The 13,106-nt window shown below is 35.2% G+C and overlaps 1 protein-coding gene across 1 annotated transcript in view; it reads left to right on the top strand.

The window, feature by feature from the left end:
- The window catches only part of sntg1 (syntrophin, gamma 1), a 140,272-nt gene that overhangs the window by 82,964 nt on the left and 44,202 nt on the right, over positions 1 to 13,106 (top strand). Inside the window, exons 4-7 of the mRNA XM_087310142.1 lie at positions 7,176 to 7,310; positions 11,466 to 11,522; positions 11,611 to 11,668; positions 11,756 to 11,799. Of these exons, the coding sequence (XP_087166268.1) occupies positions 7,176 to 7,310; positions 11,466 to 11,522; positions 11,611 to 11,668; positions 11,756 to 11,799 (294 nt within the window). The remainder of the gene's footprint in view (positions 1 to 7,175; positions 7,311 to 11,465; positions 11,523 to 11,610; positions 11,669 to 11,755; positions 11,800 to 13,106) is intronic.

Here is a 13,106-nt window from a genome sequence, read left to right as displayed (position 1 = left end):
ACGGTTTACTATTTCTGGTAAAAATTCGAAGTGTTGAAACGTCCAAACTCTAACCACTGATATTGGCCACAGTACATTGCGTGTTGGACATGAATTCAATTAGAACTACAAATGTGGGTGAAAAGTGTAAATAAACTACAAACATGATGCACAAATAATGCAACAAGATAGTCAAAAAGCCATAGAAAACCATAGAAAAATAGATTTTAAATGGTGTTAGCATTGTGTTTGGGTGTTTTTATTTTAATATGAAGCACAAGATTCAACTCAATGTGGTCAGCTTTTCTCTTTCTTTTTTTTTAGTAGAAAATATATTTTAAATGACGCCAGAATCATGTTTAGGTGGTTTGTTTGGTTTTTCTTTTTTAATATGAAGCACAAGATTCAACACACTGTGGTCAGCTTTTCTCTTTCTTTATATTTTGTAAAAATAATAATAATAATAATAATTACATTATAAATGCTGTTACAATTGTGTTTGGATGTTTTGTGTGTGTGTGTGTGTGGGGGGGGGGGGGGGGGGTGGGGGGTATGGTTATATGAAGCACAAGATTCAACACAATGTGGTCAACTTTTTTTCGTTCTTTTATTTTTTTTGTTGGAAAAAGACATTTTAAATAATGTCAGATTTATGTTTGGGTGTTTTTTTATTATTTCATGTGAAGCACAAGATTCATGATAATGTGGTCAGCTTTTTCTGTTTCTTTTATTTTAGTAGAAAATATATTTTAAATGTTGCCAGAATCATGTTTAGGTGGTTTGTTTGGTTTTTTATTTTAATATGAAGCACAAGATTCAACACAATGTGGTCAGCTTTTCTCTTTTTTATATTTTGTAAAAAAAAAAAAAAAAAAAAAGTACATTATAATTGCTGTAACAATTGTGTTTGGATGTTTTGTGTGTGTGTGTGTGGGGGGGGGTATGGTTATATGAAGCACAAGATTCAACACAATGTGGTCAACTTTTTTCTTTCTTTTATTTTTTTGTAAGAAAAGTACATTTTAAATGATGTCAGATTTATGTTTAGGTGTTTTTTTATTATTTCATGTGAAGCACAAGATTCATGATAATGTGGTCAGCTTTTTCTGTTTCTTTTATTTTAGTAGAAAATGTATTTTAATTGACGTTAGAATTATGTTTGGCTGTTTTTTGTTTTTATCTTTAATATGAAGCGCAGGATTCAGCACAAAGTGGTCAGCTTTTCTCTTTCTTTTATTTTTAGTAAAATGTACATTTTAAACATTTTTTGGTCAGCTTTTTCTGTTTCTTTATATTTCTTAATATATTTTAAATCTCGTTAGAATTATGTTTGGCTGTTTTTTTTGTTTGTTTTTGTTTTTAAATATGAAGTGCAAGATTCAACACAATGTGGTCAGCTTTTCTCTTTCTTCTTTTCTCTTTTTTTTAGTGAAATGTACATTTTAAATGACATAAGAATTCTGTTTGGCTGTTTTTTGTTTTGTTTTTTAATATGAAGCGCAGGATTCAGCTCAATGTGGTCAGCTCTTTTCTTTTTCCAGTAGAAAAGCATATTTTAATGACGTTAGAATTATGTTTGGGTGTTTTTATTTTAGAGCTTCATGTAATTTAACTTGACAATGATGTTGACGGCGTTTCTTGCAAATTACCGGCAAATTAATGCAATTTTCCCGACGGTAATTGTACTTCTGCAATAGACAAAGTCCATGTCAGAGCATATTTTGAGTGAAAGTCTCAAGGGTACACTAAAAATGGCTGACATTTTACTTCCATGGCAACAGAATCAAGCATGTGTCCTAGCAACTGAAGTTATGGAATAAATTTTATCCTGGTGTAAAGTATTTGACTGACTTTGCAAGAAAGCGCAGTGATGCAGATGCCCAGACTCGACAGAAAAATCCACATCTCTTCTTTTTTTTTATGAGCGCAGCTGCTTACTAACCAATTTGGCCATCATAGGAACTGGTTTTAACACAACTGGGCCCTGGAGACTATTTTTGTTTATATATATATAAATTTACAGGATATATAATGCTGACAAGTGAAAATGCAGACAATATGTTGCATACAGCATTTTAAAGTAGAGAGTTGAATTGAAATAATATGATATTAGGGGGGATAACATATTTGTGGCATTATTAAATATGCATCGAGCAACATTTTTAAACTGTTTACAGACTTTGCACTTAGACTTGTCTGAATTACAAGACGTTTTTAGGAAGGCTGGAATATGTTTACATGTCTGAATAGAAGTCACTAAATAATAATGTGATTTTAAATATTTATCAGGTTTGATAGGATGTTGTAGATACACCTAATGGTGTTAATGCAAGAGATTTCACTGTGAATCTATTACTGGGGTTGGTTTTCAAAATAACCGTTTTAATATATGACAAATGAGGTGTTATTTCTTTAGTTAAGATGTGATTTTGTTAGACAAGAGCAGAAAGTGTAAAATAATTACTTTAAATTGTGTGAGAATTGGCTAATGAAAAATGCACTGTAAGAATATGTGGCCAATTGGTTATTATGACAATTTAACTCCATTCATTTATTCATTTTCCTTTGGCTTAGTCTCTGATTTATCAGAGGTCACCACAGTGGAATGAACCACCAACTATTCCAGCATATGTTGTACGCAGCGGATGCCCTTCTGGCCGCAACCCGGTACTGGGAAACACTCATATACTCTTACATTCACTGCAGCCAATTTAGTTTATTCAAATCACCCATAGTGCATGTCTTTGGACTGAGGTGGAAACCAGAGCACCCGCAAACCACTGCCAACACAGGGAGAGCATGCAAACTTCACACAGAAACACCAACTGACCCAGTCGGGACTCGAACCAGCAACTGCTAACCACTGAGCCACTCTGCCACCCCGAAAATGTAACTTATTAAAATGAATTAACTTACAGTTGAAGTCAGAAATATTAGCACCCCCCCCCCTGAATTATTAGCGCCCCTGTTTATTTTTCCCCCAATTTCTGTTAAACAGAGAGATTTTTTTCAACAAATTTTTAAACAATAGTTTTGACTCATTTCTAATAACTGATTTGTTTCATCTTTGCCATGATGACAGTATTTGACTAGATATTTTTCAAGACATTTAAAGGCTAACTAGGTTAATTAGGTCAACATGGCAGGTTAGGGTAATTAGGCAAGAAAAAATTAGCTTAACGGGGCTAATAATTTTGACCTTAAAATGGTGTTTAAAAAATGAAAAACTGCTTTTATTCTAGCCGAAATAAAACAAATAAGACTTTCTCCAGAAGAAAAAATATTATCAGACATACTGTGAAAATGTCTTGCTCTGGTAAACATCATTTGGAAAATACTTAAAAAAGAGAAAAATATTCAAAGGGGGGCTAATAATTCTGACTTCACCTGTATATATGAGATTCAAAGTCAGTTTAATGTAATACAGGTTAATTTGATTCACCATTTTGGTATGATAAAGTTACTATTTTAGTTTCTAGTGATATACAGGGCCAGACGGAGTCTGCAGGACTTTTGCTGCGCGGGATTTTGAAATAAAATCTGCGGATTTATGTTGAATGACAGAACTAATAACTTAATAACATAATACAAATACAATAAAACGTTAACTGAAGGTTAACAATGCAAATCCAGTTGTGTAATTTCTAGTTTGGTAAACAAAGCTCCAGTGAGTCTCTCATGTAATATTTGAGTCATAAAATATTACTTTACAAACTGTATTGTAACTGTATTTTTAAATTAAATTCTTACTTTCATTGTTTTTGTAATTATCAAAACTTTTTTTTTTTTTACATTTTTTTAGCAAGATGCTAATGGTCTAATCTGATTCAATGATTTATGCTACGCTAGCTGAGCTAAAAGTACTCCTGGAAGATCGATTGAATGGATTCAAAAATAGTAATAGGCTTATTTTTAAACTCTCCTAGAGTTTCTATTTTTGTATCCATTCAGCCGATCTCCAGATCTGGCGGGAGCACTTTTAGCTTAGCTTAGCATAAACCATTGAATCAGATTAGACCATTAGCAGCTTGCTCAAACAAATCTTTAAAAAAAGTGTCCTGTCGGAGGCTTAAATGTGGCTCAATATGTATTCTCTGTTCGTCACTTCTGTAGATAAATGTCGGAGAAAAAATTACAGAACAGTCATGTAGCCGTAAGGACTGCCTTGTAGGATGTAATTTTCAGCAATAAAAGGTTCGTGCCCTACAGTAATCATTTAAAGTGAAACAGATTGGAGGAAAATTGTAGTCTTCAAATAGCACTTCAGTTGTGGGTGTTTTTTATTCTGAGAACTTTCAGTTTTAGCCCTGTGGACGAAGGAAAAATTTAAAAAAAATTAAATGACATTTTGTGTTTAATAGCAATTTAGATAAAAGTTAATATAGTTAAATGTGGTATATATAGGACTTTTAGTGTAATAATTCCTGTGTTTTTGCTAACACTGTAAATGCAAGATTCCACACTACACTGTAAAATTGGCTGTGATTTCAACACTGTAAAAACGCTACAGTAAAATTCCGTAACCTGGTTAAATACGGCCCGTAAATTACCCGTAAATTGACTTTCCCATAATTCCCAGCATGGCACATCACTTTTTATGCTTTTGTTGACATAAATATGGATCTTTTTAGTTGTTTCCCTACCAGTCATGTACATTATCTAATATTGATAAACAATGTTTATTTCATGACTTTAATTTTATGGGTGTTACTATACTATACTATACTTATAAAGGAAAAGTTGTTTGTGATGAGCATTGGTTCATTATGCAACTTTCTCATCACCAACTGCATATGACTGTGTTAACTTTTGTAACTAAAGATGTGTAGATGTTCGTAATTCATAATACAGACATATTACCTCTATAAATTAATGAAATACAGCATATTACTGTAAAAATGAGAAATTACTTTTACGGTTTGTACCGTATTTTTAAAGGTGAAATATTGGCAACCACAGCTGCCGTTTTGTTTTTACCGTAAATTTTACATATTTATTTTCTACGGTGTATTCATTCATGTTGTCCCAACACAAATCAAGTTAACTTAATCTAAAATAAATGTAAGTGGATTGAACATAAAATAATTAAGTTGTCCCAAAAAATACTCAAGAATTGTGTTGTTTCTGGTCATTTTAAATCATTTAGTTAAGTGTGTGTTAGCAACAAAACAGCGATTAATGCAAATAAAGTCCTAATGTATGTATATCACATTTAACTATAATAACCTTTGTCTAACTTACTATTAAACACAAAGGGCTCTATTTTGACGGTCCATGCGCAGAGCGCAAAGCGCAGGGCGCAAACGCTTTCAGGGCGTGTCAGAACGCATTTTTGCTAATTTAAGGACGGGAAAATCCGCTTTGCGCCATGGCGCATGGTCTAAAAGGGTTGAGTTTATTTTCTTAATGAGTTAAAGGTGTGTTTTAAGAATAAACCAATTAGAGTCTCATCTCCCATTCCCTTTAAGAGCCAGCTGAGTCGCGCCAAAAGCGCATTCGCTATTTACAGGACGTAAAGTAAGTCTAAGTGGAAAAAATGAGCAGAACTAGTAAACAGTTAACAGTTTTTTTTTTTTTTTTTTTACAGAAAACTGTTAAACAGAGCATCTACTGCGTGAGAATAAGAGATAATGGATCTACTTTCACTTTGGCTCTTGGATAGGGAAACCTTTACGCACAGACATCAATTAGTCTAAATAATTAATTTTGTTTGTTAAGCGCAAATATTCGTTTCAAAACTATTTCTAAATTCAGTTTTAATTTCCAGCAAACAAAAAAACGAACAATAATAACGAAATGTGCTCAAAAACCTGAGTTATATCCTAAAACACATGCTGTACCCCATATGGTCCAAAACCTGACAGGTGGACAAATCTAAGCTTGTTTTTAATAAAACAAATATAAATATGGATATAATAAATAATACTGCTAATAATAATAACATTATACAAAAGCAAATTGTTATGAATGAACTGAAAAAGCCTCCCGAGATGAAGAAGACATTAAAGCAGTGATTTTTCATATTTATGTAGGCTAGAAAATAATATGTTTTGTAATCCTTTATATTTATATTCTATATCTATTCTTATTATATACTATATATATATCCTTAATATTAACATTTTTTCATATGTAAAGATATTTGCCTATTGCTCTCTTGTGCGTATTAAGCAGTGTGTAAGCGAGGCGCACCTCTGTGCTGGAGTTTAGACCGGGTTTGTTTTGTTCTAATGAAAAATCGCACATATGAGCGCTAATGCATTTGCTATTTAAACAGCGTTCAAAATGACTCTTGCGCCAAGCTGAAACTACCAAAAGATTATTGCGCCTCGCCTTGCGCTACATTGCGCCAGGTGTATGATAGGCCCCAAAATGTCATTTAATATGTGACTGAAATGTTCACATCTTTCAAAAATGACTGAATTCTGCTCACAGGCATGTACGTATTTGGATATTTCAGTGGGCAAATGAACTAAATAAGCGAGTATAACATGTGATAAAAGAGAAATGATTTCCTTCACGTCCACAGGGCCAAAATTGAGAGTTCTCAGAATAAAAAAACACCCATAACTGAAGTGCTATTTAAAGACTGTACCATTTTCCTCCTATCTGTTTTACTTTAAACGATTACTGTAGGGCACGAACGTTTTATTACTGAAAATTACATCCTACAAGGCAGTTCGAAGCGAAAGTGCTTACAAAGCCTTATGGCTACATGACTGTTCTGTAATTTTTCTCCGACGTTTATCTACAGAAGTGACGAACAGAGAATAAATACGGAGCCACATTTACTGAAAGCCTGTCTATCACATTACAATGTATTCATGAGCATCTGGACTTCATTATCCATTTGTCGTAGACGGTTTGTCACGTATTGAAAAAGCTTCATCAGTCATTATGACATTGCGCAGTGTGAAGATGTTTAATCGGATAGATAACTGATGCGGCCGCTTGGACGAGAAGCAAAACATCTTCCATAAATGAATAACCAACTCCAGATGGCCTCGCAATAGTTTTTTCCCCCCTTCATATTCCGCATTGACTTTAATTCTCAGTTGCATCTCCGCCAGGCAAGAAGTGACTCCGCAAAAACACCAGCTCTCGCTATTTATCATACGATCAATTTCACGGCTAATTAACAGCATGTTGTGGAGCGAGGATTACAGATGTTTGTGTGACTCTTTTGGCTGTTTCAGACAAAGACTGGGATTTATCTGCTTCAGGATGGTAGCGAGGAGCCTTTCAATATCCGTCTGCACCTGGCCAAAGATATTCTCACCATTCAAGAGCAAGACGTCATCTGTGTGTCCGGAGAGCCGTTCTACTCGAGTGTGAGTTCAACAATCTGCATTACAAATCGGATCCTGTAAACATTAGAAATGAGCGATGAGGCGAAACAGCTGTTCAACAACACGATCTGGTGCTGTTTGCATGTCAGTGACTGTATCTTCTGTTCTAATACACGCAGGATGAAAAGGATTAGTCACATAGCCTCAAAATGTTTTAATGTAAAAAACCATGGCATTAACTGTTTATGTTTCAGCCTGAAATAAGATTTAATATGGTGAAGTCTTTAGACTACTGCAAGACTCTGTGAAGATCCTGTATAAAACAGACACAGTCTCAAAGTAAAGGATTTAAAAACTGTTTTTTTAAGCAAATTCATAAAAATGGCAAACTTTTTTGTACAAGATAGATAGATAGATAGATAGATAGATAGATAGATAGATAGATAGATAGATAGATAGATAGATAGATAGATAGATAGATAGATAGATAGATAGATAGATAGATAGACAGACAGACAGACAGACAGACAGACGGGTGGGTGGATGGATGGAAGGACGGACGGACGGACGGACGGACGGACGAACGGATAGATAGATAGATAGATAGATAGATAGATAGATAGATAGATAGATAGATAGATAGATAGATAGATAGATAGATAGATAGACAGACAGACGGGTGGATGGATGGATGGATGGATGGATGGATGGATGGATGGATGGATGGATGGACGGACGGACGGACGAACGGATAGATAGATAGATAGATAGATAGATAGATAGATAGATAGATAGATAGATAGATAGATAGATAGATAGATAGATAGAGAGAGAGAGAGAGAGAGAGAGAGATGGATGGATGGATGGATGGATGGATGGATGGATGGTTTGATAGAGAACAACAAACAGGATAGATAGATAGATAGATAGATAGATAGATAGATAGATAGATAGATAGATAGATAGATAGATAGATAGATGGATGGATGGATGGATGGATGGATGGATGGATGGATGGATGGATGGATGGATGGATGGATGGATGGATGGATGGATGGATGGATGGTTTGATAGAGAACAACAGACAGGATAGATAGATAGATAGATAGATAGATAGATAGATAGATAGATAGATAGATAGATAGATAGATAGATAGATAGATAGATAGATAGATAGATAGATAGATAGATGGATGGATGGATGGATGGATGGATGGATGGATGGATGGATGGATGGATGGATGGATGGATGGTTTGATAGAGAACAACAGACAGGATAGATAGATAGATAGATAGATAGATAGATAGATAGATAGATAGATAGATAGATAGATAGATAGATAGATAGATAGATGGATGGATGGATGGATGGATGGATGGATGGATGGATGGATGGATGGATGGATGGATGGATAGATGGATAGAAAAACAGACAGATGAATGGATAGATGGATGGATTGATAGGGAATGACAGACAGACAGACAACCATACCAAGCTTTTGTTTAGACTAAATTCCTAACAATAAAAAGCTTCTCATATCCTTCATCATACTTGACTAATATCTGCTTCAATAGCTTTGCTAATTACACCTGTACGCTTTACTCGTTGAAATATTTGTGCAGCCGGTGATATAAATACAGCACATACCCTACGGCGTTACCTCACAATATCCTGCTGCAAGCGAAGAAAAGAGTCTGAGTCATTATGCAGCTCTGGAATGTGTCCTCACGCCTGTAGGAATTTGCTTTGACTGATTTTATGTGTGTTCCTGTTAACCTCCGCTCTTTTGTTTTAGCGTCATTGTCTGAAACAGTCTGGCGCTACCCAGAGCATACAGTTGAAGTCAGAATTATTCGTCCTCCTGTGAATTTTTATTTCTTTTTTAAATCTTTCCCAAATGATGTATAACAGAGAAAATTTTCACAGTATTTCCTATAATATTTTTTCTTCTGGAGAACGTCTTATTTGTTTTATTTCGGCTAGAATAAAAGCAGTTTTTAATTTAAAATTTAAGTTTTAAGTTGAAGGTCAAAATTTTTAGAACACATTTTTTTTCATCATGGCAAAGATAAAATAAATAAGTTATTAGAAATGAGTTAATAAACTTTTATGTTTATGTCTTCCAGTAAAAGAAGTTTAATATTAAATTTTGAGAGGAGCACTTGCTCATGATTGACCCAGCTGACCCAAATTAGCTAATCATGATCATCCAATCATCCAATCAAAGGATCCCAAGTCACTATATATATGTATATTTGTATCCTCATTTCCTTTCTATAACTAACTTCGTCTGGAAGAAACCCCCCTCCTCCCCTTCTTCCACCTTTATCCAGAATGGATGGCACGGTGGCCCAATGACTAGCACTGTTGCCTCACAGCAAGAATACCAATGGTGTCAAGTCCTCGCTGGGCCATCTGGTATATCTGTGTGGAGTTTGCATGTTCTCCCCGTGTCCGCCAAGGTTTCCCCTGGGTTCCCCTGTTTCCTCCCACCATCCACATTATGTTCTATATCAGGGATCACCAAACCTTTTCCTGGAGGTCTGGTGTCCTGCAGATTTTAGCTCCAACCCTAATCAAACACACCTGAACAAGCTGATGAAGATCTTTGGTATCCTTGAAACACCCAGGCAAGTGTTTTGAGGCAAGTTGGAGCTAAAACCTGCAGGGCACGGGTCCTCCAGGACCGAGTTTGGTGACCCCTGCTCTTTATTATAGATGAAAATAAGCCTAAATCTTTTTTTTTTTCTTATGTCGTACTCTCAGGAAGTTCACCTTAGCCTCAGCAGCGGGGGAGTTTTGAGATCGACCTGAGCTCAATCTCCCCTTGCCCTGCGAATGGGGGTAGCCCTTGAGCCCAGGTCTCTCTCCCGGGACAGCATGCCAAACAAGCTTTGTATAAATCATAAGCTAAGTGTGAACTCTTAAGGCAGAAATTGGGGTAATAATTCTGACTTCAACTGTATACTACCTGGCAAAAAAGTCTTGTCGCCTATCCAAGTTTTTGGAACAACAAGTAATTTGACTTCTGGTTGATCATTTGGTATCAGAGGTGGCTTATTTGAAAGGCAAAGGCCTCTAGATTACTCTTATTTCACCACAATAAACTATGATCATGTCTTGATTTTGAATTATTAGATTAGGACATTAAGGTCTGACTTTGCTTAGACAAAAGTGTTGTCACTTAACAGAAATAATGTCCAGTATAGAATATAAAGTCATGCTGCAGTGGAACAAGAATGAATATTGTGTGTGACTCCATCATGAGCTTAGAGGACTGCATCCATACATCTCTGCAATGACTCAAATCACTTATTAATAAAGTCATCTGGAATAGCAAAAACAGAGTTCTTGCAGGACTCCCAGAGTTCATCAAGACTCTTTGGATTCTTCTTTAATGCCTCCTTCACCTTTTCCCAGACATGCTCAATAATGTTCATGTTTGGTGACTGGGCTGGCCAATCCTGGAACACCTTGACTTTCTTTGCTTTTAGGAGCTTTGATGTAGAGGCTGAAGTATGAGAAGGAGCGCTATCCTGCTGAAGAATTTGCCCTCTCCTGTGGTTTGTAATGTAATGTCTTGATACCTCAGGCTGTTGATGTTGCCATCCACTCTGCAGATCTCTTGCACGCCCCCATACTGAATGTAACCCCAAACCATGATTTTTTTCTTCACCAAACTTGACTGATATCTGCGAGAATCTTGGGTCCATGCAGGATCAAATAGGTCTTCAGTATCTGTGATGATTTTGATGCAGCTCAACAGAAGATTCATCTGAAAAATTGACCTTCTTCCTCTTTTCCAAATGATCAACTAGAAGTCATGTTTGTTACTCTTACAACTGGGATCAACAACAAGACTTTTGTAAGGTAGTGTATATTCCTGTGCATTTGCAGCAGGGTATTTTGATTGCCTTGTTGCATCTATCACTGTCATTACAGTAGATGGCGGTTTTTGCACTGTTTTACACAGATCATATTGTATTCGCTGCCCTTTAATTAAGTTACTGGCATTGTTGGCATGGTGCCTTTTTCCCCCTGGGGAAATCGACATGAGAAAGAGGCAATTAGAATTAATTAAGTACCTACTCAGTTTCCATGGACCAAATTGAATTGAAAGGTAAACTAGTTTCTTTTTTTCAGCATACAGAGACTCTGTGGCATGAAAGTGACGTGTTTGCTTTGATTGTGTGCAGGAAAGAACAGTAACGATCCGTCGGCAGACAATCGGAGGGTTTGGTTTGAGCATCAAGGTGATTGCGCCGTTTCTTTCAGCCGTCACTCAGCTCTCTCTCTCTTCTGCAAGGCTTTGAATGTCTTCACGTTATTATTTTTTCATAGGGTGGCGCCGAACACAAGATCCCTGTTGTGATTTCTAAAATATCAAAAGAACAGAAGGGTAAGCGGTTTATTTACTCTTTCGTCTCTTGTACGCAAAAGCACGTTGTTTATTTGTTCATACTTTTGTTCTTTCTTGCGTTCGCAGCTGAACTTTCTGGACTTCTGTTCATTGGAGATGGAATTCTCCAGGTATGAATATAACTCATCAATGTGGTCGGATAAATAAGAGCATTTCAATGTTGAAGGGTTATTTCAGCCCGTGGGGGAGGGTTGGAGGGGTATGGGGGGGTTGATTCACGGACGAAAGGAAGGTGTCGTGGACATGTTATGTCTGAGGCAATAGCTGTAAAGGCTCCACCCACTTTTGAATAGCATGGCGGGGAGGAACATCTCATTAGCATTTAAAGAGACAAACAAGTTTTTAGCGAAAAAGAGATATTACAGCTCTGATCTGTGAGGTGTTTTGAGCTAAAATATTACACAGACACATTCTGTGAAGACTTTTTTTTGGTTTATGACATTTGCATAATATGACCCCTTTAAAAGTCCCACAATATCTTAATGTTATTCAGTCAGCAGTTGTTCAGGGAGCATCTTCAGTTTTTGATGCAAATTGGAGCTGACATTTTATAGCAGTGTTTCTGCAAATATATATATTCATTCTGAATTATGTATGTATTTTTATAAGCGTGAAGGTCATGCTTTAGATGTGGGAATTCTTACTTACTGGCCTCAGTATTCTCATAACCACTATCAGGAAATGCCTGCAGTGAATCTAATTTCAAGTATCCTTTTTCCTGCTTCATCATTATCTAATGAATTAGAAAATCCGTTATTCTAATTCATTATAATCTTTTAGATTTTATATTAAGCTCAATCTCGTCCTTGCAATAAACAGTTAAATCAGTCAAAAGGGATTGTATAGACATGTTACTAATGTTTGTAAATGAAGGCTGTTTTTTTAAAGGAACACTGAAAATGCATTGAGTAATTTTAATTTGATCATTAAAATGATTTCTGAAGGATCATGTGAGGATCATGCTGAACAATCAGGGTTTTATCATAGATATAAATGTCATTTTAAATTATATTAGTATAATAATTATAATTTTTAAAAAATTATATAGTAAAAATAGTTCATTTGATTTGTAATATTATTTCGCAATATTATAGTGTGCATTATATTTTTTACTTTTATTAAATATATATATATATATATATATATATATATATATATATATATATATATATATATATATATATATATATATATATATATATAGTTGAAGTCAGAATTATTAGCCCCCTTAGAATTTTTTTCTTTTTTTAAATATTTCCCAAATGATGTTTAACAGAGCAATTTTTAAAAGCACCATTTTAAGGTCAAAATTAGTAGCCCCTTAAAGCTATATATTAACCGTCGCTATACAATGACTTGTCTAATTACAATACCTGTCAACATCGAGATGTAAATATAAGGGATATGCCCACCATAA

The sequence above is a fragment of the Danio rerio genome, chromosome 24 (assembly GCF_052040795.2).
Source record: "Danio rerio strain M-AB ecotype USA chromosome 24, GRCz13ab, whole genome shotgun sequence".
Taxonomy (NCBI): domain Eukaryota; kingdom Metazoa; phylum Chordata; class Actinopteri; order Cypriniformes; family Danionidae; genus Danio; species Danio rerio.
The sequence above is the reverse complement of the archived record's forward strand: the minus strand, read 5'-3'. Positions and strand labels throughout refer to the sequence as shown.